The sequence below is a fragment of the Symphalangus syndactylus genome, chromosome 4, assembly GCF_028878055.3.
Source record: "Symphalangus syndactylus isolate Jambi chromosome 4, NHGRI_mSymSyn1-v2.1_pri, whole genome shotgun sequence".
NCBI lineage: Eukaryota > Metazoa > Chordata > Mammalia > Primates > Hylobatidae > Symphalangus > Symphalangus syndactylus.
This window is the reverse complement of record NC_072426.2, coordinates 63563654-63590261: the sequence shown is the minus strand read 5'-3', so window position 1 is coordinate 63590261 and position 26608 is coordinate 63563654. Positions and strand designations below refer to the sequence as shown.

The 26608-nt window shown below is 37.7% G+C and overlaps 1 protein-coding gene across 4 annotated transcripts in view; it reads left to right on the top strand.

Annotated features, from left to right (window-relative positions):
* The first annotated feature begins 1526 nt into the window (after positions 1–1526).
* ENPEP (glutamyl aminopeptidase) overlaps positions 1527–26608 on the top strand; it is an 86730-nt gene continuing 61648 nt past the window's right edge. For 3 of the 4 annotated variants that reach the window (XM_063637228.1, XM_055273981.2, XM_055273980.2), the window contains exons 1-3: positions 1572–2507; positions 13954–14095; positions 16718–16849. In XM_063637228.1, the coding sequence (XP_063493298.1) occupies positions 1864–2507; positions 13954–14095; positions 16718–16849 (918 nt within the window). In that variant the 5' untranslated portion in view covers positions 1572–1863. Of the gene's footprint in view, positions 2508–13953; positions 14096–16717; positions 16850–26608 lie in introns of all 4 variants that reach the window. The other variant, XM_055273978.2, reaches the window with a different exon arrangement.

Sequence of the window (26608 nt, the reverse complement as noted above, 5' to 3'; positions counted from 1 at the left end):
TAATTTAGAACAGTTTGAAACAACGTTTCTCAGAGTGTGCTCTGTGGAACATAAGGCCCTCAAAAGGTACCTCACCAGAAAAAGCTCTCTTGTCAACTAAATGGGGAAAGTACTCCATCGCGTTTCCTCTCTGGGAGGCTCATAATGTGTGTCACCATCTGGAGGCTCTGCAAGAATGGAGAGTAGTAAAAGAAGATTTTTCACTTTAACCCAGCATTGTTTGCTTGGCAAGTAGATCTGTTAATATCCATGGATTGCATTGGGGGAAACACCAAGCTTTTCTTAGTTACTTAACCCTTGAATATCCTCCTCAGAGCATGGAAGCAATAGAATGCAATCGTTGATATACGGACTTTAATTTTTTTGATTTTATTTATTTATTTATTTATTTATTTTGAGATGGAGTCTTGCTCTGTCACACAGGCTGGAGTACAGTGGCACAATCTCTGCTCACTGCAACCTCCGCCTCCCAGCTTCAAGTGATTCTCCTGCCTCAGCCTCCTGAGTAGCTGGGATTACAGACGTGTACCACCAAGCCTGGCTAATTTTTGTATTTTTAGTAGAGACGGGGTTTCACCACGTTGGCCAGGCTGGTCTCAAACTCCCGACCTCAGGTGACCCACCTGCCTCAGCCTCCCAAAGTGCTGAGATTACAGGCGTGAGCCACCACACCTGGCCAGATATATGGACTTTAGACTCAGACAACCTGGGTTCAAACTCCAGTTCTGCTATTTGCCAGGTGTGTGACCTTGAGCAATAGCTTAACCTCTCTAAATGTCAGTCCATAGCTAAGCTGCCAGTAAATATGAAGTTCATTGCAATTTTTCTTCCTGACCTTGTCATTCAGAAACAAAATGATAGATTTGCATGGATGACGGATTTCCCAACAGGTCAATTTTCACATCTGGAATCTACTTTAAACGTAGGGTACCACCTCAAAGTCTAAGGAAGTCAATCTCACTTGGAGGCACACTGCAGAGACAAGCAGGGCTTCTTCCTTGTCCCTCTGTCCTTTCAGACTTCTCCCCGTCTTGTTCCTTCTCTCTTCTTCTTAAGCTTTCCGGCTCCACTACTGCTTTGGCTAATTTGTTTGGGTTCCCCGGCTCTCATTCATCCAGCACCAGCTGAACTGATTTAGGGTTACCTGGCTATGCTTTCCTAATCTAATTCGACAAATATTTACTGAGTACCTAGGTGGTCCTTGAATCACCATGAGCACCCATTCCAGGATATGACTTCTCCAAAGGACAGAATTGGAATGTTTACATAATATTAGGGGAAAAAAATAAAAGAAAACATTTAGCTTCTTTGGCAAGCTATCTGATAAAATAGCTGAAATTCAAGAAGCCCTTTAGTTAGGAGGCAGAGATTGCGAACACAACAGGAAGAAGCCCCAGGCTGAGTGGCAAAGGTTGAAATTTTCTATCGTAAGCACACCTCACCCAAACTCTTCCTCCCTGAAAGCTGCTGACCGTGCTTTGGCGAGGGCTCATCGTCCCGTTGGCTGATAAGCGAAGCCCTGTTTTATATTTAACTCGCTGCAGTGCAGGAGGGGTAGGGGTGGAGATGCGTCGTTTATAAGGGGAGCTGTGACAATCTTCTCGTCAGCCCTCTTCCTCCCACTCGGCTCCTCTTACGGAGTCCTCATTCCACCCCCCTTGTTTCCGCATTCATCCCGAGCGGCTGGTGGGAACGTGAAAAGGGAGAGGAAAAGGCGCAAGAAGCCAGAAAGAGGGGTGTGGGAAAAGCGAAAACAGGCTGCCAAATCAGGGGATTCCTTCCAATTTAAAAAGGAAGTCTGCTGACGTTAGTTAGTTAAATTTAACATCTTTTTATGAGTAACACTTGACTTCGGAAGCAAAAATGAACTTTGCGGAGAGAGAGGGCTCTAAGAGATACTGCATTCAAACGAAACATGTGGCCATTCTCTGTGCGGTGGTGGTGGGTGTAGGATTAATAGTAGGACTTGCTGTGGGCTTGACCAGATCGTGTGACTCCAGCGGGGGCGGCGGGCCGAGCACTGCGCCGGCTCCTTCCCACCTGCCTTCTTCCACGGCCAGCCCTTCCAGTCCTCCTGCCCAGGACCAGGACGTCTGCCCGGCCAGTGAGGATGAGAGCGGACAGTGGAAAAACTTTCGACTGCCGGACTTCTTCAACCCAGTCCACTACGACCTGCACGTGAAGCCCCTGTTGGAGGAGGACACCTACACGGGCACGGTGAGCATCTCCATCAACCTGAGCGCACCCACCCGGCACTTGTGGCTGCACCTCCGGGATACCAGGATCACCCGGCTCCCCGAGCTGAAGAGGCCCTCGGGGGACCAGGTGCAAGTCCGGAGGTGTTTCGAGTACAAAAAGCAGGAGTACGTGGTGGTCGAGGCGGAGGGAGAGCTTACTCCCAGCAGTGGAGATGGCCTGTATCTCCTGACCATGGAGTTCGCCGGCTGGCTGAACGGCTCCCTCGTGGGGTTTTATAGAACCACCTACACGGAGAACGGACAAGTCAAGTAAATATTAATTTTTTGCTTTACCTCCCTTAAGCTCACATATCTGCTTTCCATTTCTTTTCCTTTCCTTTTCACTTCCACTTTTAATTATTTTGTTGGTCTGATCTTGATCGGCTCTTGGTTTCAATTCTGGCTGTCCATCTGGGAAGCCAAAATTGTTGCCCTACTGTATTTCCAAACCCTGTCATAAAACTTGAAAGTAGTGAACGAGTTTCGTAGAGTCAAAAGTCAGTGTAAGTCTTTTATTGCATCAGGAGAAATCATAATATACTGCACCCTATCTTGAAGATTTCCGTAAATTATCTCAGGTTTGAGAACTGCCTTTGGTAAATTTCATTAGTGATAGTCCCAGGCTATGTAGCAATATATATATAGCAATATATATGAACATTTAAAGTGGTATTACACTAAATTTATGTGAAACATCAGTAAATTTCAGTTATTATTTTGTCCATTTTTTTTTTTTGTCTAATATCTCTTTTTTGGAGAAGAGAGACATTGAAAAATCACATGTGATCCACAGAATTGTCTTTGTGTCTTCATCTGGAAAGGAAGACAGGACTGTGTTTTTTTTGTCTCCCATGGCCAGAACCATGCTTTACACATAGGCTTTCGGGAAATACTCATTGAGTCCACACATCAGTGGCACAGATAAATTTGGGGGCTTGTTGCTCATCATGCAATATGCAAACATAATGCTAAGCCTTTTACAACGTAAGAGATATCTAGATAGATAGATATTTATCCCACTTACCCACCTATTTGTCTGGCCTTTGTATCGATCAGTGGCTACTACCAGAGCTATGTTAAAGGCATAAACTCTCTTACTGAACTCCAAAAACCTTCCTTCACACTGTGGATGTAGCCCTTGCATCAGGGAGGAAGGCTACACTACACCTTGTGTTGTCTCTGGACTGCTTTGACCTTTGCTGGCTTAGATCTGAAGAGGTAAATGATTAAGAAAGCTTCGTGTCACAGTTTAGAGATGTGAGTCTTAGGCCAGTCTACCCACAAATATCCCTTTTTTTCTGTTGTTTTAAGCATCTTACAGAGCAAGCAAATTTTTTGGTCAAAATTCTTTCTATTGCTTGTCAGACAGACCCATGGACTAAAACAAAACATTTAAATATTCCTATATTCCTGTGTGGTAAACTGATAAATTGAGTAGAAGTGATAGTTTGAAGAAAATATCTGGAGGGGTCATGCTTATATAGATCCTATATCTTAATGTTGCTAGCCATAAAACACTTTTACCATTCACATATTTTTTCTGTTCATAAAAATTACATCGTTGAAAGCATAAAAATTATCAAAAAGGATAATTAAAAGAATCTGCAAGTAATTTCACTGCCCAGTGGTAATCCCTACTAGCATATTAATGTATATTCTAATGTTTTTCTACGCAATCAAACCATTAATTGCATTACATCTGTCTATCTGTATGTCTTTTTTACTTAATATCTTGAGAAGTTCCCCTTATTCTTACATGTTTTCAATAATCTGTTTTTTGTTTTTTATTGAGACAGGGTCTTGCTATGTTGCCCAGGCTGGTGTTGAACTCCTGGGCTCAAGCAATCCTCCTGCCTCCACTTCCCAAAGTGCTGGGATTATAGGCATGAGCCACTGCACATAGCCAAGAATCTGATTTTAAAGATGTGAAATATTCCATTGTTTGAATACATTGTAATTTTTTAAAACAAGTTCTATTGAGCATTTGAGTTGTTTCTAGTATTTTATTATTATAAACAAATCACCAAATAACATAGTTCTAAATACCTTTTTGTGTGTACATCTGTTTATTTCCTTAGGTTAGGATATAGTCCTAAAAATAGAATTGCTGGGTCAAAGTGTACAAATATACCAAGATATTGTAATAGTTACTTTGTTTATTGATAACATAAATAATATACATTTATTGAAGAAAACTCAGAAAACAGAGAAAATTATAGGAAAACATAAATTCATCCATAAATTCTTTACCCAAGTATAGCCATTGTTAACATTTAAGCAGAGTCTTTTAGTACTTTTCTGGACATAGATAGCTGTGGCATAATTATATTATACGTAGTATTGTGTAACATGCTTTTTCAATATAGCATCAATGCTTTAATATGTCATTTGATGTTCTTCCACAAATGATTTGATGGATACATGGTAGGCCATTGTATGACTACAATGTAGTTGATTCACTTTTCCGTTAAATATGAGTATTTAAGTTGCTCCTATTTTTTCACCTATAAGGATCTAAAAGAAGACGCATCCTTACATTGACTATCCTTGAAAATAACTATTTATGACACTTTCTAATATTTAAGAAAATTCCTAGAAGATGGGCCAAAACTACCTGTGTATAAATGCATGTATGTTTGTGTATATATGTGTACATGCATATACATATATAACATAATGTGCATGAACATGTGTATGCATGTGTGTGTGTGTGTCTCCAAACTGACTTCCAAAAAATATGTTCCAAACTCCATTTCCACCAACAATGTATGAAAGCAACTATTCCTCTGAGCCTTACTAACAATACAATGATTTTTTAAAAGTGTTTGCCAATGGTCGAGGGAAGGGCAATATTCTGAAGAATATCTACCTTAAAGAGATTCTAAAAATTCATTAAAGTGAAAGCGAGTCAAGACTTTTTAAATATTATTGCTAAAACTTTAAAACTGCTTCTTAGATCATAAAGACAAGAGAAATTTTATCTGAGTAAAACCACCAAAATATTCATAAAATAAATGAAATAAAATTTTACACATATTAAGAAGGCCAAAAATTGGAACTATGTAGTTTCCATTAATAAGTTTCTATTATGTACTTTATAAGTCTAAAAAAGCATTATATACACAAATACTCTCACTCTTTGAGTTATTTTACTGTACCAGTTAATTTTGCCATAAAATATATACCAGAGAGCTGCCCTTCTGAAGCTCTGTTGACTTAACTTTTGATTGGAGATTATGAAATGACGGCAACATCGGTGAGGAAGGCTGATGCACAGTTCAGTTCTCACTGAGGATTGGTGTTCACAAGTTTGTATGTTTCATTGGGAGCAGTTGAAGCTCTCACATTACAGAAGATGCTGCCAGTTCTGTACTGCACACACATGGTTTTGGAACAGATCTGGCGTCAGCTTAATAACCTCATTCAGGCTAAATGGAATATTTTTGTTTTCCTTGTCTGAAATATTCCAAGCATATGAGAAAAGTACATCATGCTTTTTTTTTCAAGCCTGTGAGTAATATTTGGCAAGGCAGCCTCTAGGAGGTCTCATCCACAGGCTCCATATAAGGGCCACCAGAGGGAGTTCACTGGGGGCAATGCCTTTCTTTCATACTATAGAGTGAGCTTCGTCATATGTGACGTTTGTATCATTTTAAACGTCATCATAGTAATACATTTGAAGTTCAGAGTCAAAATTATATTTTCTCACCTTAACATAAAATGTAACTCCAGGATAGAGTATTAGCAGTTAGGGATATTAATGTGACAACCACAATGCAAACTAAACAGGATTGCACTCAGTAGTAACCAAAATTACTTAATTTCTGCAAATACAATCAGGACTTTGAGCTTCACAAACTTCACAGCTACCCAAGTTGCTTTCTCTCAAGATTGAGACATGGGGAAGAAAGGGGACAAAATTTAGAATTCCACATTGTCTTTCTGGGGACAGAGTTGTAGTGGGGCGTGGAAGGAGAAAGTTTGAGAAACATCCAGTCGCTTTTCCTTTATTGATCTAACTCTTCCTACTCACTAGTCTATTCTTCGGGGTCTGAGGAAAATCACTTGGAAGGATTGGAACCTTTGGAATGTTCCTCTGACCACACCCTCCTTCTTCTCATTTTCTCACCATGTTATGTAGGATTTCCAGCTGTTCCCTTCCCTAAAAGAGTTTTCCTCTACTCAAACTCCAAAGTATATATTTTCTTCTCTCCTAGATTTGGCTTTTCCTTGTCAGCATTTGGATTATGCTTACTTAGCATTTCCCAAAGTATGTACCGCAGAATTCTAGTTGCATGGGGATCTTAGTAGATATTACCAGAAAAATAGCAGGGGAGAGATTCTGTGGCTAAATCAATTTGTGCAATAATACTAAATACAAAATGATACGTTTTGGATTTTGTTTTTAATTATGGAAATTTTCAGAGACTTTTTTTTTTTTTAAAGAGATGAGGTCCAGGCTGGGGTAGAACTCCTGGCTCGAACTCATGAGTTCATGAGTTCAAGCGATCCTCCCACCTCAGCTTTCCGAGTAGCTGGGATTATAGGGTTTTCAGAGGCTTTTCTATGATAATGTCCTCTTTGTAGTTTCCCAACTATCTGTGACTATGGATTCTTCTGTGGGGTTCCTAAGAGTAGGGATATATGTCTCTCCTTTACTGTTTGGCACACAGTGAGCACTCAAGTATTGTTAAATGGAATATATGGAAATATTTTCATATAAGCTCTCGCATGACTAGTATCCTCTGGCAAATGCTGGGACACATTGCATTACCACAGCTCCTCTCCCATAAATGAGCCTAACTTCCACCAATAACATCTCTACATTCCTACTTAGGGTGAAAATTTTCCCTTGGTTCCTTTTCTGCCTACCCTGTGGAAGGGAAGAGTTTATATGTGTATATATATATATATATATATATATATATTTGTACTTAGGAATGCAATCTCCATAGTTTAAAGGCAGAGAAACAGTGGAATTGGCAGGAAATACAACTGGAATTTTAGAGATCATTTCTAGTTTGGGCTTCCAAGGTGTTCTTTGTAGCACTAGTAGGATTTAAGCTGAATTTTGATGTTATGGTGGGAGTTCAGCAGCAGAGACAAGTGAGAAAGTAAAAGCAGGCAAAAACGAAAGGCACCAAGTCAGAAAAGCAGAGTGGGGACAAGAAAATTAGTCTGTAGGGGAAGTTTATATGAACAGGCTAGCTAGATATCACTGAGGAAAACCCTTATGGAGGAAAAGGAAAAATAGCCATGATAGGCATTATGAAGGAGAAATTACCCCGTGACTTTTTGGATACAGATGGTGAAAGAAAGAGTTAACTCAACCATACACTTGGATATATGAAAGATATTGGAACAATCCAGGAAAGAGAAGATAAGGATCAGATGGGAAAAGTGATTTCAGGATAGAGAAGAGAGGGCACAATGGAGAAAATAGTTTGGAGGTAAAGTAGTCAAGATTTGCAGATTGATTGACTATGAGGAAGGGTGAGTTAAAGTTATGGGTCTAGGATACCCCAGCTAGCCTTCACCTCTTTGATATTGGAAATAGGTGGGAAGTAGCCAGATTAGAAGGGAAGGTCATAATTTCAGTGTCAGATGTGTTGATGGCTTGTCAGACATCTAGGAAGAGATGACTAGTAGACACTTGCATAAGTATGTCTGAAGCACAAGGTTAGAGCTTGTAATAAAGATTTAGGAGTTGAGTGGAAACATCGGTGAGATAATCATCATTAAGTGTGTGTGTGTAATGTATTCTTACGTGCATGGATGTGTATGTATACTCAAGCACATGTAGTTTTGATCTTGAAATTTTTGTCATATGTCAGTTTGTTCATTATATTCTTAGATTGGTATGCTGAACTATTATCCCATTGTCAATACAAATGTCAATAAAGAATAGATTTTCAGTTGGGCAAGGTGGCTCATGCCTGTAATCCCAGCACTTTGGGAGGCTGAGGAGGGCGGATCACCTGAGGTCATGAGTTCGAGACCAGCCTGGCTAACATGGTGAAACCCCGCCTCTACTAAAAATACAAAAATTAGCTGGGGTTAGTGGCACATGCCTGTAATCCAAGCTACTCTGGAGGCTAAGGCAGGAGAATCGCTTGAACCCAGGAGGCGGAGGTTGCAATGAGTCAAGATCGCACCACTGCACTCTAGCCTGGGTGACAGAGTGAGACTCCATCTCAAAAAAACAAAAAAAGAATACACTTTCTTTCTGGTCTTGTTTACTTGTTGCAGGAGGCTAAGTAAATTTCTTTTATTTTGGAAGCAAGAAAACAAAAAGAAATTTTACTTGACCTTGAATATCTTCTGCATAGAAAAAAAGCAATTGGAAAATAAAGTTAAATAACTAACTGGTTCATTCAAACCACCATAAAAATACATAGAGGTCTGAACAGTCTAGAAGGGTTGTTTTTCACCAATCTGCTCCTCTGTGTAATTCTGGAACCCTTTATTTATTCTATATAGACCCCTAGCAATTGTACTACCTGTCCTGAATCAGAAGCTCTGTGTTTAAGGATTTCACCCAAAACTTGCTGTTTATTTTGCTGGTTCAACATATAAAATTGCTCAGTACAGCCAGAGAGTCTTCACTGGAAACAAAATACCAGATGATTTATGAGATAATTAGGTACCTTTTTTGGATTTTTTTTTTAGAGTCAATTCAGAGTGATCCAAGCCATAACTTGTGCCATTGCCCCTTCTCCCTCAGTTTTCTCTAAAGTCACTTTGATCTGATCCACTCAGAGATGCCAGAGAAATGCTCTTCCCTTTTGGAAATGACTAAATTGCATAGACTATCATTTTACTGTGCTAGATCTAGTAAGTGACTTATTAATGTGGCATAGGGAGGCCCTTGTGGGAAGATGGTTTACTCCAACACATTTGCCTGGCGTGATAATTATTCAGGACATACCCACAAGTCACTCCTGAACATATTGTGCTGTTAGCCTTTTTCTCTTAATTTGCAACACAAGTCATCTGATTTTAATCATTGAATAAAATCTTCCCAAAGAAGTTGTAATCTAGAATTGTTTTGTATTGTTATCTCTTATTCCTTGTTTTCAACTTTGCATACACTTAGAAAAGTTTAGGGCTGACTGATGGAATTTAGGATATATAAAAAGGAGCTTTTGAGTTATTCTGAAGTTCATGAGAAAAAGAACAGGTTACCATTTTAAAAATGCTTATATTGCCTATAGTGTATATACACCAAGTAATTTTGTTCCAGTATATATTGCAGTCAAATGAAAGAATTAGAAATATTTCAGATTGTGAAAGTGCTATGTCAGAAAGCACAGTTAGCATTTTAGATGTATAAGATGTAGAATGAGGTATATCCTAACCGCATTATGTAAATTTTAAGGGAGTTTCAAATGTATTACTACATGTAATCTACCCCTTCTCACTTTCCCATAACGCTGTGAAGAGGCTATACATGCTCTGGTGACCAGGTTTTTCAGATGAGGACACTAAAAGTCTGAGGTTTTGTGGCTTGGTCAAGATCACCCTTAGTAGCTGAAGTGGATTAGAATGTAAGAATTTTTGCTCTTAGAAAAGGGTTTTCCGCATAAAATCATATTGGCTCTGAACTTTAAAAAAGAAAAAGAAAATAAACATTATATAGCTCTTCTGGTTGATGAATATCACTGTATCTATATCTGGATCACTGTGATTGAGTTAGACTTGCTGTGACTGACATTTGCTGAGAGGACCACTGAGCTGGACCAAACACACTGCACAGAGAAATCTCCCACACTTTTCTGTTCCATGTCCATTGGCAAGCTCAGGGATACGCTAGTTTAGGAAGGTAGTTTTTGCCTACAATCAAGCAGAATGTCTTTTAAAGAGAGAAGGTGAGAAAAGGATTAAAAATTATTTTCTTTCCTGGGATCTTAGGAATACATATTATATATATTATATTATATATATATATATATATATATATATATTCATATTCTGGCATCCAGCCAAGAGTAAAATAGAGTATTTGAAAACATACCCCATAGCTATAGCTTAGGAAAGTGTAATTCCACTCCCTCCTTCCTCTCACCTCCCACACATGAAGATGTGTGTGGTGCACGCATGTACGTGCGCACACTCACACAGACTCATCTTCTCAACTTAGTTAGCTGGCCTATTTCTGAGGTGTGACTCAGCGAAGACATTCTTGCAAGGAGTGACTTTTCCTTTTCCTCTGCCTCTGGAAGACATCAGAAGTCAGAAGAATTCAGAAGAAAAAGGCAGCTGACTAAACATGGGGTTGGAGCTTGGTGGATCTTATAAAACTTTCAAACTCTGGGAAAGTGTACAGGCTTTTTTAGAGTCTGATATATTTGCAATTAACTACAATCTGCAAGATGTTTAGAAACTTCAATTGACTAAACTGTTAATGTCACAAAACTAATCAATGATTGTTCTATTGCAGAATGAATTCTTAACGGAGGCTTTTCTTGGATAACTTCATTGTGACATAATTTCAAACTCATACAAAAATTATAAGAACGGTACTAGGAATTCCTAGAAATACTTAATCTAGATTCACCAATTGTTTACATTTTAGCCTGTACGCCTTCCCCTTCCTTTCTAGAGCACATGGAAACATCCTCTCCCTTTACCCCTTAACATCAGAGCATATTTCTTAAGTATGGGGGCATTCTCTAAAATAAGCATAGTACAGTCATCAAAATCAAGAAATTTAACATTGATACAATTATCTAATTCACAGTCTGTAATAAAATTTTATCAACTAACCTAATGATGTCTTTTTAAATGATTTTTTTCCCAGTCCAGTACCCAGTCTGGAATGGTGCATTGCATTTAGCATCATGCCCTTTTAGACTCCTTTAAACCGAAACCAGTCCCTTAGTCTTCCTTTGTCTTTCTAAAGTTAATATTTTTGAAGAATACAGGCCAGCTATTTTGAGAATGTCCCTCAGTTTTAGTTTGTCTGATTTTCCTCATGATTTAAAAATGCAAGTTAAGCTTTTTTTTTTTTTTTTTTCTGTCAGGACTATCACAGAAGTGATATGTCTCTCTCAGGAAATCACATTAGAGACACATTGTGCTGATTTGAACTATTATTAGTGATGCTTCCTTTGATAGCTTGCTTAAGGTAGTGTCCATCAAGGGTCTCCATTGTAAAGTTATAATGTTTCTTTTTAGGTAACTTTCAGGGAGTTTTTTGGAAACCTTGCAAATATCCTTTCCTCACCAAACTTTCACCCCCTGGTTTTGGCATCCACTGATGATTTTTTAAAATCATTTTTTTCCTTCAAATATTATTAGTAGGCAATCTACTGGAAGGAAGAAATTTCCCTTCTTACCCATTTATTTATTCAGTTTAAAAAATCAGAGTAAGGACTCAGAGATTGTTAATTTGTTCAATGAGTTATAATCCCGTTGTTTATTTTGATGTTCCAATACTCCCATAATTTGCCAAAGGCAGTCAAATACTTGGCTGTAATAAATCTTTGAATCAAAATAAAATGCATGCTCTTCTCATGATCTTTGATATTTTCCTGATCTGGCCTCTGCTGACCTCATGTCAAGCTTATCTCTGGCTCCAGTCCGTCTGGTTCAGTGTTCTTTAGCCACACTGGACACCTTTCAATTCTTCAACCACAGCAGGTTCTTTTTCATCTTACGGACTTCGCACTTACAGTTCCTTCTACTTGAACATATTTCCCTGAACCTCCACTTGCCTGGCTTTTTCTCATTATTCGGATCTCGGCAAACCAAGAGATTGTGACTACTCTACCCAATATTGTTTACCACTTTTCCTAGTCATTCTCTGGCTCTTCCAGTGTTTTATTTTCTATATAGCAGTCATCACTCTCCTAAATTATTTATTCATTTGTGTATCTCTTGTCTAACACTCTGTAAGCAGTCTGGAATCTTATCTATACATGTAACCGCCCAATGGGTTCACCTTGCCCACTGCCTAGACAGAGCCGATTTATCGATATGGGGGGAATTGAAACGGAGAAAGTGTAATTTACACAGAGCCGACTGTGCAGGAGACTGGAATTTTATTACTACTCAACTTTGTCTCCCTGAGCATTTGGGGATCAGAGTTTTAAAGATAATTTGGCGGGTAGGGGCTTGGGAAGTGGGGAGTGCTGATTGGTCAAGTTGGAGATGGGGTCATAGAGGGTCGAAGTGAGTTTTTCTTGCTGTTTTCTGTTCCTGGGTGGGATGGCAGAACTGGTTGAGCCAGATACTGGTCTGGGTGGTTGTCAGCTGATCCATCAAGTACGGAGTCTGCAAAATATCTCAAGCATTAATCTTAGGTTTTACAGTAGTAATATTATCCCCATGAGGAATTTGAGGAGGTTGAGACTCTTGCAGCCAGAGGCTGCACGACCCCTAAACTGTAATTTCTATTCTTGTAGCTAATTTGTTAGTCCTGCAAAGGCAGACTGGTCCCCAGGGAAGAAGGAGGTCTTTTCAGGAAAGGGTTTTTATCAATTTTGTTTCAGAGTCAAACCATAAACTGAATTCCTTCCCAAAATTAGTTCGGCCTATGCTCAGGAATGAACAAGTACAGCTTAAAGTTTAAAAGCAAAATGGAGTCAGTTAGGTCTGACTTTTTTCACTGTCATAATTTCCTCTGTTATAATTTTGCAAAGGCGGTTTCATACAGCAGCTAGAAAAATGTCTGCAAATGTGTGCATGCATGCATAGGTGCTTGTGTGTGTGTGTGTGTGTGTGTGGAAGGGACTCAATATTTCTTGGATGAATGGATGATATAATAATTTAGCCTGATATTCTTCATGATATGTCTTTCTTAGTTTCGAGAATCCTGAAGGACAAAATTTTTCCTTGTACAAATTATTAATGAATAGAAATTACCATTTCTTTACTTTTATACTTTTTACTTTGCTTCATTTTCTAATAAGCAAATATCCAATATTCTCTTACTGTAATATGTTTACGTGTAAAAAGTGTATGCTTATTGATTTTTTTGAGCAATTACTCAAAAAATAATATTTTCACCTTGAAATTATGAAAATACTAAACATTAACATTTTAGTTTACACAAGCATATGCCTAGTTAGAGCCATAAAAAAAAAATGCTGCTGTCTCTTTTTAAGAGTGAGCTTTAAACTAGGACAATGGTTACTTCACCTAGGAGATTACTCAGCACTGCCTTTACATGGAAATGAAACTGGGGGTTTTGTCCCTGGCGTAACATAAATAACAAAGAATGTGCCATTAGGGACAGGGACTGGGGACTCTGGAATAAACTCCACTCTGTGACAGAAGACAGCTGTTCACTTCCCATAAGGGCAGTTAGACACAAGCTTTTAAGTTTGGCTTTGTGTTTATCTACTTGTTGCTCAATGGGTTTGGGGTGGAGAGAGTACTAGCACATAATTGGATTTATTTTTGCTCCTCCACATATTTTTGGTTATGGCAACAAAATAGCTGTTAGGTTGATGCAAAAGTAACTGTGGTTTTTGACAAATAAATATGTGAATGAAATATCTGAAGCAATCTGACTCAGAATTTTAAAAAAAATTGTTAACCTAAAAATTCCAGGAAAACCTTTGACAAATATTTGATAGTCTTCTAGATGGAACCTCATTTTTAGAAATGTAATAGTTATAATTGCATAGCTGATTTTTTTTCCCCTAGGAATAGAGACATAGGGGTTGTCAGAAGAGGCAGCATGCATTTTGTTTGTGTGTTTGTTTCTAAGGAGCATAGCGGCCACCGATCATGAACCGACAGATGCCAGGAAATCCTTTCCTTGTTTTGATGAGCCCAACAAAAAGGCAACTTATACAATATCTATCACCCATCCCAAAGAATATGGAGCACTTTCAAATATGCCAGTGGCGGTAAGTATTTTTTAAATGTTTTGTTTATGCAGAGAGTCTGTTGACAACATTAGGCCAATTACCTGATTTTCTGTGAAAGAGAACCCATTGAATTCTAAAACTCAATGTGCACTAATAATTTATTTAGCCGAGTGAACTACATTTTGGCAATCTTTTTCTTTGAGTCCTAGAAGTCTGTAAGGTATCACAGTCCAGTAAGAAAGCCACATTGGTGTTTCCATGCAAGAGACAATGCCGGGCTGGGCGTGGTGGCTCACGCTTGTAATCCCAGCACTTTGGGAGGCCGAGGCAGGCGGATCACGAGGTCAGGAGATCGAGACCACGGTGAAACCCCGTCTCTACCAAAAATACAAAAAATTAGCCGGGCGTGGTGGCGGGCGCCTGTAGTCCCAGCTACTCGGAGAGGCTGAGGCAGGAGAATGGCGTGAACCCGGGAGGCGGAGCTTGCAGTGAGCCGAGATTGAGCCACTGCACTCCAGCCTGGGCGACAGAGCGAGACTCCGTCTCAAAAAAAAAAAAAAAAGAGAGACAATGCCATAGACACACACATCAGCTCGGGTTCTGCTTAGCTGCCAGGATCCCTGAGTCGTGACAAATTACAGTAATGGCAAACTAATGGAATTACAGACTTGAAAATATTTGAGGGCTACTCACTATTTAGTTTTCAGGTGAATATAAATCCAGTTTTTGTTTTGTTTTTTTAAAAAAGATAAAGCTACTATTTTAAAAAAATCATCACTTAAATGCTGGGTTGTGGAAGCAAACTCCAGGGAACACTTTGCCCACAGACTCCTTTGGTGAATGGGAAGTGCTTGTTAAATGTCTGGAGAAAAAAAAAAACAGGCTATGAAAAAGGATGAGTTCATGTCCTGTGCAAGGACATGGATGAAGCTGGAAACCACCATTCTCAGCAAAGTAACACAGGAACAGAAAACCAAACACCGCATGTTCTCTCTCATAAGTGGGAGTTGAACAATAAGAACACATGGACACAAGGAGGGGAACATCAACACCAAGACCTGTCAAGGGGTGGGGGACTAGGAGAGCGACAGCATTGGGAGAAATACCTAATATAGATGATGGGTTGATGGGTGCAGCAAACCACCATGGCACATGTATACCTATGTAACAAACCTGCACAGTCTGCACATGTATCCCAGAACTTAAAGTGTAATAAACAAATAAATTAATTAATTAAATTAAAAAAAGAAAAAAGAGAAAAAAAAGGCTGATAATTTCTGCCTGTATAAATTATTTATTAACATAAAAAAATTTTCTCTGTTATTGTGTCTTATCCCTATAATGGATAATGTTGTTACCTAGAGTTTCATTACCTCAAAGTTGAGGTTTACATACTTTATACATTTGACATGTAAAAGGGTCAGGCTCATCTTTAGGTCTAATAATCAGAAGGACACCAGCCCCAAATTATGTCTCCCATCTTTCTGATCCGCTATTTGAAATATTATCATTAAAATTCATCTTTTTTGAATGATAAAATATTCCTTGAAAAAGCAACAACAAAATAAAGCAAATAAACACTTAAGAGGATTAAAATGTACTCTTAGCAGCCATCCATGCCTCAGTAAGAGTTAATTATCAATTTATTTTCTTCTAAGGTTTGATTGGAGAAGAAAGAGGAAAGGATAAACTTAAAGTATGACACACCAATCTAGATGAAGGTGGGGGTAAAAAATGGCAAATTCACCAACTTCTGCTTAAGATCTTCCCTTATGGCCTTTTCACTGTGCAGAGTTACACTTTACCTTCTACTAGATCCAGATAGTAGTCCTGGAAGAAGGAGAATATTCTGGGTTCTTAAGAGATCAAAACTAACACTACTAGGTTTTTATGGTAGAGTAATGTAGCCTGGAGCCCCACCACAATTATACAAGGGCATGAACACACATGCTTGAAGTGTAAGCCGCACCCATTCTAATCCAGCCTCCCTCACTTAATCTCTTTTTAAACCATCCCAAATAGAGTGGCTGCAGGAGATGTGGAAATATTCAATAATAGAAGCAGGAGTTGGGCAAGTGTTCATGGTTGAAGTGTTAGGATTGGTGATCGGCAGTGAGGACAGCAGAGCTGGCATGGACAAAACAACCAGATAGGTCAGTAGTTGTGTCAAGCAATAGAATCCTTCTCTCTGTCCATGGAGACCGAGGCACTGACTTTGGTGACCATACCTTTGGTCTTTGATGTAGACAACTAAAGATGGAAAAGAGAAGCCAATGTTCTGCTACACCAGGTACAGCAATTGCCCTCCTGCCAGTCGAATCAGCACGAGCCTGTTTTTCATTAGGAGATTGCAGTACTCTCAAATATTATGGTCAGCATGATGTGTTTAATGTAGACTATTCAACCGATAGTCCACTGAAAATTTTATTTCTCCCTGAATAGCCTAATACAGTGTGTAATTCAGTCAATCTTTAACCGTTCTAAAAACAAAGTAAATTTTCCTATAGTCTTTTCAACATCACCACAAACAATTTGACCTCTAAGCTTTGACAAAGGACTTCTGACTAGAAAGCAAGGTTTAGGAAAACCATTTATTTGTTTGTCTTGTATATATATGATTGATATTTTGATAGATAAAAGCTTATCTTTTCTTTTCAATAGAAAGAAGAGTCAGTGGATGATACATGGACTCAAACAACTTTTGAGAAGTCTGTCCCCATGAGCACGTACCTGGTGTGCTTTGCTGTACATCAATTTGACTCTGTAAAGAGAATATCAGATAGTGGAAAACCTGTGAGTCTCATTAAGAATTTACCACCTATGCATTTGTAATTAATTTTCTGCCTTTTTTGGGTAGTTTTTTTTTTTCTTTCTTCTTTTTTTTTTTTTCAAACAACATGTCAGAAAGCCCATTAGTCCCCAGGGTCTGTGAACTTGATAATACATAGAACAATATAGAAAAATGTAGGCTGAAAGGACACAGGTAAAAAATAAACCAACACAACAGACATAGATATTTATGGCCTTAAATTATTTCAAGGGAAACATTTGCTATAGGTCAAAAGCTAGCTCCTAAGTATACCAGCACAAATATATTAAAATGTTTGGGTATGCTCAATGTAATAAAATATTTGGGTATATGTGTACCTCTCCCAGATATAGACTAGAGAGAGAGGAGGAAACTGAGGTAAAGGAATATCTTCGAATGACAAGGCACTGAAAAGTTTATGGCTCCATTCTTATATGTAATCAAAATAGGTAGCAACAAATATCCAAAAGCATTTTTTAAAAGTATGATCAAATATCAATAAGCTTTTTCTAAAATATCAAGACGACTATTTCAATAATAGTTTTCTTTCTTTCTTTCTTTCTCTTTCTTTCTTTCTTTCTTTCTTTCTTTCTTTCTTTCTTTCTTTCTTTTCTTTTCTTTCTTCCTTTCTTTCTTTCTTTCTTTCTTTCTTTCTTTCTTTCTTTCTTTCTTTCCCTTTCTTTCTTTCTTTCTTTCTTTCTTCTTTCTTTCTTTCTTTCTCTTTCTTTCTTTCTTTCTTTTTTTTTTTTTGACAGAGTCTCGCTCTGTCACCCAGGCTAGAGTGCAGTGGCACGATCTCAGCTCACTGCAACCTCTGCCTCCCGGGTTCAAGTGATTCTCTTGCCTCAGCCTCCTGAGTAGCTGGGACTACAGGCACCCGCCACCACACCCAGCTAATTTTTGTATTTTTAGTAGAGACGGGGTGTCGCCATATTGGTCAGCCTTGTCTCTAACTTCTGACCTCAGGTGACCCACCAGGCTTGGCCCCCTGAAGTGCTGGGATTACAGGCGTGAGCCACTGAGCCCGGCCCAATCGTTTTCTTTTGAAGAACCACATACTTTTACCTAATTAATTTTTTCATTTTGGAGGCCCCCATTCTGCTTATGTCTTGAACAAATGTTTAGGTTGTCTATTAAGCCAGTTAATTCACCTCTGTGCCATGTATTTTATATATATAAAGCCTCATCATCTTTGCAATATAATTTTATAAGGAGGAAATCATCACCCCCATTTTAGAGATGAGAAAAATTGAAGTTTAATAAATTTAGGTTATTTATTCAAGATTACTCAGCTGGCAAGTGGTAGAAACTTAAATTCCAAACTCCTTCCAAATACTGTATCTTGCTTAGCCTTCTGAAGTGTGATATTCTGAAAATATCTTTACCTCTTCATCCATCATTGGAGGAGAGGGAATGGGTTCCTCTATTTCTGTGAAATGAACAAAGGAAAATTTCCTTTGCTTTGGTGTAGTAGGAGTTGATATTCAGATGTCCTCAACCTGGGTTGCCAGCATGCTGCCTATACTGTATCCAAATTATAGCGAGTGGGGGATGTCCGCAGGCCTTTTCAAAGGGGCTGCATATCATGAGGACTCATCCATATTCTAACTTTCCCTTGCCACATAGGTTGCTTTGATGCAAACTTCAGTCGTGGTAAAGGGAACTACCAGTGGTTGACAGATAATATTAGATATGAAAAGGAGATGGCATCAGAAAGAGGAGGTTGTTTTTTCTAGGTTGTGCTGAGTGCAGTTGTTGGCATTCCTCTTGCTTAATATAGAGGTGAGAATATTAGTCAAGCTTGTTTTTTTCTTTCAGTCTCATAACAAACATGCAATTTTCATCTGAAGCTGCTTTCTTCGTCATTGACAATTCAATTGCATGGCTGTCTTTCATCATGTGCAGGTGTTTCCCACACCAAATTTTAAAAATTATTATTACATTCTGAGCAAATTTTTCTATTTGAGGTAGAAATACCAAGAGGAAACAGAAAGGCTAAGCAATTGTACTAAAGATGACAAAGTCTCATAGGTAAGAACAATGCATTTAACCAATCAGCAGAGGACATAGTACTTGGAGTTATTTTCTAATACTGACAGTGAGCTTCAATTTCCAATATGACTCTATCACCAGGTCCTCTGACCAAGGACATTTACTTGTAATATTATATTAACTAGGTAAATCACCAGAGCCTGTACCAGTGAGTTAGCTGGGTTCTTAGGATGGATTTTATATAAAGGATTTGAAGTGACATAATGAAAAAATACAGTTTTGCAAAAGATCCCAAAATGTCCTGTAGATGGTAATTATTTCTTAAATGGTTCTTCTGTGAAAACTGAGAGCATAACATTTTGTCTTACATAAGTGATGTGTTCCATCATTTGGGAGGGAAACAAACATAATATTGTTTTAATACATTACTGTCCAATCATCTATTTTATAAGAGATCAACAGAAGCCAAATTCCCTTTTGAAACTTCTCAGAGGCTCTGAGCCAGAAAAATCCCAAGAAAATTAGATGTGCCACTTTCCCCTTCCTCCAGCCCTTCCATAGAAGACAGGCAGCCAGAGTTTCCCCCTCTGAAAAAACTGTGGGGCCATTTCCTTTAAAAGTTGAACAGAATCTTATGGGAGAAATTTAAGGTATCTAGTGTGAATGCAAATGCTCCATAGTGAGTTCCTCCTCTTTGGCATTTGGGAGGTTCCCCTTCTGGCTCCCTACCCACTCACTGTGAGTTGAAATCTAATAGTTGACACGCACCCAAGTACACACTGCTCCTGGTATGATTTCCCACTCCGGAGAGTTACAGAAAAACCAACCTACTTAAATCTATTGAAATGTAACATCAGAGGAAACTCACACCAGCCTCAGAGTCCTATATTCTTAGAACTTAACAGACAAGCTAAGAACAACCAGGTATATGAGGAAAGCAAGTAACATAAAAAAAAAACATCCAAGACAAATATAAACACTGTGGGAGTAAATAGTGATAACTGGAGAAACAAGAGAATTCCGAAAAAGTCATAACAAGATTAAACATGCACACACACAACCTTTAATTAATATATTCAAAAATTCAAGAATATGATCGTCATAAAAGAGAAACCAAAAAATGATGAGAAAACAGTCGGAAATAGTAGTCTGAGTTTTAGAACATGATTTCCAAAGCATGGCTTGGGTCTGATCCCCAAGAACCTGTTTCTGACCCATTCCTTCCAAAACTGGAGCTCAATATGCGTATAGCTTCCAATCCTTACGTCTTGTTCCCATTTTTATATTTTAGCACTAATTTCTGAGTAATAGGATTAGTGGGGTACATCAAAGCATCCCTTTACTGCACCACCTGGACCTGAAGTCCTTTATTACTTTTTTAGTAAAAAACAAAAATAAAAAATGAAGCCATGTATTTGTTATGTACACCATTAATAGGCGACTGTTCTTATCCACTTTTCTTCTGATAGTATTATTCTGGCATATTAACCACCTGCTATTTATAATCAGATTATACTATGCAATCTAAGAATCTATAATGCCCTGATTCAGCTTGCTTGGGTATATTTGCCTCTTTGACAATAGTTCCTTTATATCAGTAAACACAGAATCAATGCCTGCATTCTTAATAGTTTAGTTGGAGAGAGTACAGCAGACTTTAGAGTTGAACCGTTCATTATGTTTAAAATATCCTTGTTGCTCATGAGAAAAATTAAATTGGTTTTGAAGGTAGCTCAGAAGTCTTTTCACTCTTCATATTTTCTTTTTAAATTAATTGCTTTGCATTTTGATTCAATTCTAAACAGAGTAACATGAAGAGTTACTTAGAATAGTTTAGCAACAATTGAGGCCAGCCATCGATGGAAGGATTTTTTACAATTCTGCAAGAAATCTACTCCTGAGGCCTTCTTCAGGTTTAGTTGATTGATTAGGGTTTTAAAGTAAATGAAATCACTGAATTTCACCCCAGAAAAACAAACAAGTGGACACACCCTGAACTGTGCATATTATAGAGAGATTATACGACTTTTTAGTTATGTGAACAAACTGTTGAGTTATTGTCTAAAAAAAATGTAATCCTATTGTTCCTGCAGGAGTCATCAGAGAGGAAACAATATCCCCAATATGCATGTCATGACCCTGAGAGTTCAGCACAAAGTTCCCCATTGGAATATATTGCAATTCATTTTTAAACCAAGAACAATGTACATTATAAATATATTTTTGAGTTTTTAAAATTATAGGTTTAATTCATGTACATTATTGAAAATTTGGAAAACATAAAGTAGGAAAAAGGAAAATCCCCCGTATTAGTATACATAAAATCATTTGAAGTTGTTAGGTTTGTGATGCCTTCTGAGGTACTGTTGACCTACAGTAATTTTCCCAGAATGCTTTAGCTTTGCATGAGTCTTTAAGGAATCAAATTCAGGACGAGTTAAATGGCAATGGTGGCCAGGCGTGGTGGCTCATGCCTGTAATCCCAGCACTTTGGGAGGCTGAGGTGTGCAGATTACTTGAGGTCAGGAGTTTGAGAGCAGCCTGGCCAAAATGGTGAAACCTTGTCTCTACTAAAAATACAAATATCAGCCGGGCGTGATGGTGCGTGCCTGTAATCCCAGCTACTCGGGAGGCTCAGGCAGGAGAATTGCTTGAATCCAGGAGGCAGAGGTTGCAGTGAGCTGAGATGGTGCCACTGCACTCCAGCCTGGGTGACAGAGCAAGACTCGGTCTCAAAAATATAAATAAATAAATAAATAAATAAATAAATAAATAAATAAATAAAAAATGGCACAAGTGATTTCGTTCCTGAGAAACAAAAATCTCAGGAGCCCTTGAATTTGTTTGGGGGCATTTGGCATCTATTTTATAAAGAAGTATGTGCAAAAACAAGAAATTACCTTGTTGGAGATTATTTCAACTCTAGTCAAGTTTTCCTTGGCTTTCCTGAACACAGGAGGAAGTTGGGAAGAATTATTCACTAAGGGAATGCTGGTGGAAGATATTATCCATCTAATTATGTTTATACTATGACCATATTAATTCTAACATCTCAGTAGAAGGGATTATGTCGTACTTTCTTCCAAAAATCTTACAGGATGATCGCTGAATAATTACATCTAGGATTCTCTCTGTGAATGGGTTCTTCCTACTGTCTGTGACTTCTTACTTGCTTCCATCTGAGTCCATTGTTTGCCTGGATTAGAAAGATTGGCTGAAGGCAGAGTATGTATGTATATATACCATGGATTTTTAAAAACAGCCTATCTTTATAGCAGTTTTAGGTTTTGTGCCATACACTTTGATTTATGTATTTCTCTTCATAGAAATAATCTTATTTTTTAAGTTTCATTGCTTGAATGCTCAGAGATATACTTTCAAACTTCTTATTTTGAAATAATTTTAGATTTACAGAGAGTTGCAAAGACACAACAGAGTCTCCATGTAACCTTCCCTTAATGTTAATATCTTATATAACCATTTATCAAACATTCATCAAATCTAAGAAATCAATGTAATACAATACTATTAACCAAGCAACAGTCTTTACTTGGATTTCACCAGTTTTTTCACTAATGTGCCTTTTCTATTCCAAAATCCAATAGATGATACATCTACATTATACTTAGCAATGCTGTCTCCTTAATTTATTCCGATATATGACATTTCTCAGTTTTTTTTTTTCTTTTTTTATGATCCTGACACTTTTTAAGAGTGCTGTTCAGGTATTTTGTAGAATGTTTCTCAGTTTGGGTTTGTGTGATGTTTCCTCAAGATTAGACTGAGGCTTTGGATTTTGGAGAATACCACAGAGGTGAAGGGTCCTTTTCATCACATCCTATCAGGGGGTACATGACATCCTCATGACTTATTCCTAGTGATGCTAACTTTGATCACTTGGTTGAGATGGTGTCTGCTAGGTTTCTCTGCTGTAGTTTACTATTTTTTTTCCATCTTCTGTTTTGTAGAAGCAATCACTAAATGCAGTCCACACCCGAGGGGAAGAGAGTTAAGCTCCACTTCCTGGAGGGAGGAGTCACAAAGAATTTATGGATATACATTATGACCACCACAGTGATTAATAAATATTTAGGGAGTGATAATTAAAGGCTATGTGAATATCCTGTTTGTTCTTCAGGTTTTGACCGCTTACTGTAGCATTCCCCAGTGGATGTCCACAACAATTGTTATCATGGTGTTCTAAAGGTGATTTTTCTGTTTTCCTCAGAATTATTTTTGACATATGGTCATTTCATTATTTTAAAAAGTTATTTTGGCTGTGGCTTTGCTAAGTTTTCAGAATGAATTTGATTTCTATAACATTTTAATTAGTTTTTTTTTAATTAATTTCTTTACTGGATGGGTTACCTTTAAATTGAAGGTTATTAATCTTCCTTGAAGGAATCTGTTTAATTTAGCAAGCCATGGAGGATTGCTAATGATTCTTATTTTTTATTTAAATTTACAAAAATATAAACAAAATAATAAAAATAATGTAAAATTTTATGGGGTAATTTAGATTTTTTAAATTTCTTAAAAATTATACTGCAGTAATAATCACTAAGCATCAGACAACTTAAATTTTAACTTAAATGGAAAGTAAGTGGCCAATAAATGCTTTGTGTAACCTAATGGCCATGCTGAGTTTCTTCTCAAACAGCAATTCATAGCAGCTGATTTCCGACTCAGAGTCAACATGTTTTGAACCAGCATAGCCACAGCAGAAAAAAAGGTGCTTTTTTCACCTAAACTTCAAGCCAAGGTTTTGCATATTCATACTAATTTATCTATGAGGAAGGAGCAAACTAAAATTTAGAAAGAATATATCACATTGATAAGGCAGAACTTAAAAAGAAAAAAACTGATGTATCACTATTCCTTTCTCCTAAATACCCTCCTCTGCTAACTTTCCACCTACTGCTGGAAGAATATTTAAAACAACATAAACTTTATAAAATTTAACACATTAATGGCATGTTCAGTAATACCAGCTATGTACCTTAAATATGCATTTATAGATTTAAAAACTGTATAGATTTATTTTCTCTTTCTCATCCTGGCTACCTCAGTATTGATAATGAAACAGTTTCTTCAAACTGATTATTGTATAAGTCTTTATTGAGTATCTACTATGTGCACTGGAGGATGCTAAACCCTGAAGGGAGTGAAATATGCTGATATCTGTACTTCGATTAAGATGTGCACCAGATACAGTCACCACTGCCCTGTGCCACCCAAGCGTGTTTTCAGGTCTTTCTTGGTGTTACTAGCCCTGAGTGCCAAGGATCTCAACTTGTGTTTGGGGGATCCTTTAAGCATGCTCGTCATTTAAAATGATGTGGCTGTTTGGAGCAGCTCAGATGAGACCTTGCAAAAAAAAACCTCAAGAGGTAAATGGTGCTACTTCTGCGGGATGATCAGCAGTGAAAAGTCAGGCTGCTGTCAATAAGCAGATTGACCATATATTTTATCATCTATAAATATATATATAATAAATAATAGACGAGGTGTTATTAATTAAGCTGGAACAAGAGGTATAAACAGGTAAGCAACAGATTTACATTCCAGGGACGTTCCTGGGCAAACCTGAATGTATGGTCACCTCTATCAATAGAAAACACTCCATAGACAAGGACAGTAAGGATGTGGATCCAGGGCGCGGCGGGGCTGCAGCACTCCCAAGCGGAACCATGCAGGGCCCTGCCTGGCTTCTGACCCAGGTGACGGTGGCAATGGTAACGGGCAGTCTGTTTAAGCTGATTCTTTTCTGTTCCACAGTCTTTCCAAGTTCAGGGTTCTCATCTCAGTCCCCCCACACTCTTTCAGGGTCTGTTTCAGGTCTTGTCCCTTCAACCTTCCCTCACCTTCCCTGGCCCAGGTAAATTTTGTCGTGTTTTGAGACGGAGTAGCCTGGACATCTCTTTATTCTCTTTTCAATTATTACTAAAGTTAAAAACCCTGTGGTTTGCTTTTTTCCTGGCCTTCTGTTTTTATTGCTAAAAGTCTTTTGAAACCAGGCCCTTACAATCCAAAGAGTTTGGGCTTTTAAATTTGTTGTGTGGGCATCAAGAGCCTATTTTGAAAGTCAAAACCGTAACATTTATTTTTTTCCCCTGCATTTTCCTAATGTTCTTACTGGCAATGTGGACACCACAGTGTGAGTATCAATCACATATGAGGAAGTATGCACACAGAAAATTACAGAGGTTAATAATTCAGTGTATTATCTCTAATGATACTAATACTTTTGATGGGACACATAGAACTATTACATGTCAAACATTGCTTATGCGTTAGCTTATTTAATACTCAAAATAACCCTATGACATAAGTGCTGTTGTTATATCTATTTTACAGCTCGGGAGGTCAAGATTCAGTCTTACAAGTAGAGAAAATAGGCAGCATGATATAGTGAAAACAAACTTTGTCCTGAACTCTAGCGTCGGTCCTGTCTTAGACTTCATTTTTCTCACGCATACAATGAGGAAGTTTATTTTCAAATCACCTTCAAACTCTAAAATTATAAACAGAGGTCTACAATCCTTATCCCAAACCCTCATGGCCAGTTGTATGTTGGAATTCAGAAATTTTCAGATTTGTGAAAGGTAATGTAGTTTGAATACTATATGTTAATGACTAACTACAGTGGGATTTGGGGCAACGCCCTATAATCAGTGATACTTCTGCAGCAATTTTTTATAGCGAGAAAAATAAAGATTTTTGAAAACCTTTTAACAGTTCAAGTCATATGATATTGCCAAATTAGTTTGCTTAAACATATAAAAAGCTTTTGATTTTTAGAACTCATTGGATTTATTAGTGTGGATTAGGGGTTGTGGGAACTGGACCAGTGAAAGGATTGGGGTAATTACCGGTGATGCAAAATATTTTTTCTATTATTATTAATAATTCTGGATTTATAGAATTGATGTGTGGAGTAAAAGAAATGTTGCATGGAAAATGCTCATCACATTCCTTGAAACAGTTTAAGTTCTCAATAATAAGACTAATAAGTAATCATAATACTATCGCTGAGCTTTGTGCTTGGTTTTGGTTGCAGGGACATAAATAATCATTGAAGGTAAAGATGGTGCACAGCCTCATTAAATTGTTCAAGGAAGATTGATCTAGTGCGTCTAGTCATGATTGTCAAGTGAAGTCAAGTGTGACAAAGGGACACATAAAGAAAGTAATGGTAATCAACCAGGAATCAATTCTCATGGACTTAAGTTTTATCTCTCAAATGGTTTGAGACACTTGAATGAAAGGGATAACATTAAGAACTCTAAGAGCCTAAATGACAGTGGGCTCCAATATGATAAGGGAAAAGCAAAAGCTATGTTAAAGCAGATACATCATACCTTCCAAGAGAATATCAGCTGAATAAGGCTGTAGAAAGCCCAAAGTTTTTCCACTGATACTAGCTCCATAGATTCAGTGCTTTGAAAGACAACTAATGGTATCCAACAGTAGTATACCAGGTAATTTAATTTGCCTAGGGAAGTTACTATCTTCAAAAAGTAAATACATGCATAAAAGTTAGGTTCTTGAAGCCCTACAAACTTCATATTTATGTTTATGTATAATGTTTACATACAAAGTGATAAAGTAGACAAACTTTATATTTAACCTTTAATAGGGTTCTTAAATTTAAAAAGGCATATATGACTCTTTTAAAAGATAAAGAAGAAAGAAAATACATGTATGCATCCCTCCTCACTCCATGTTATTTCAATATGGGTAGTCACACA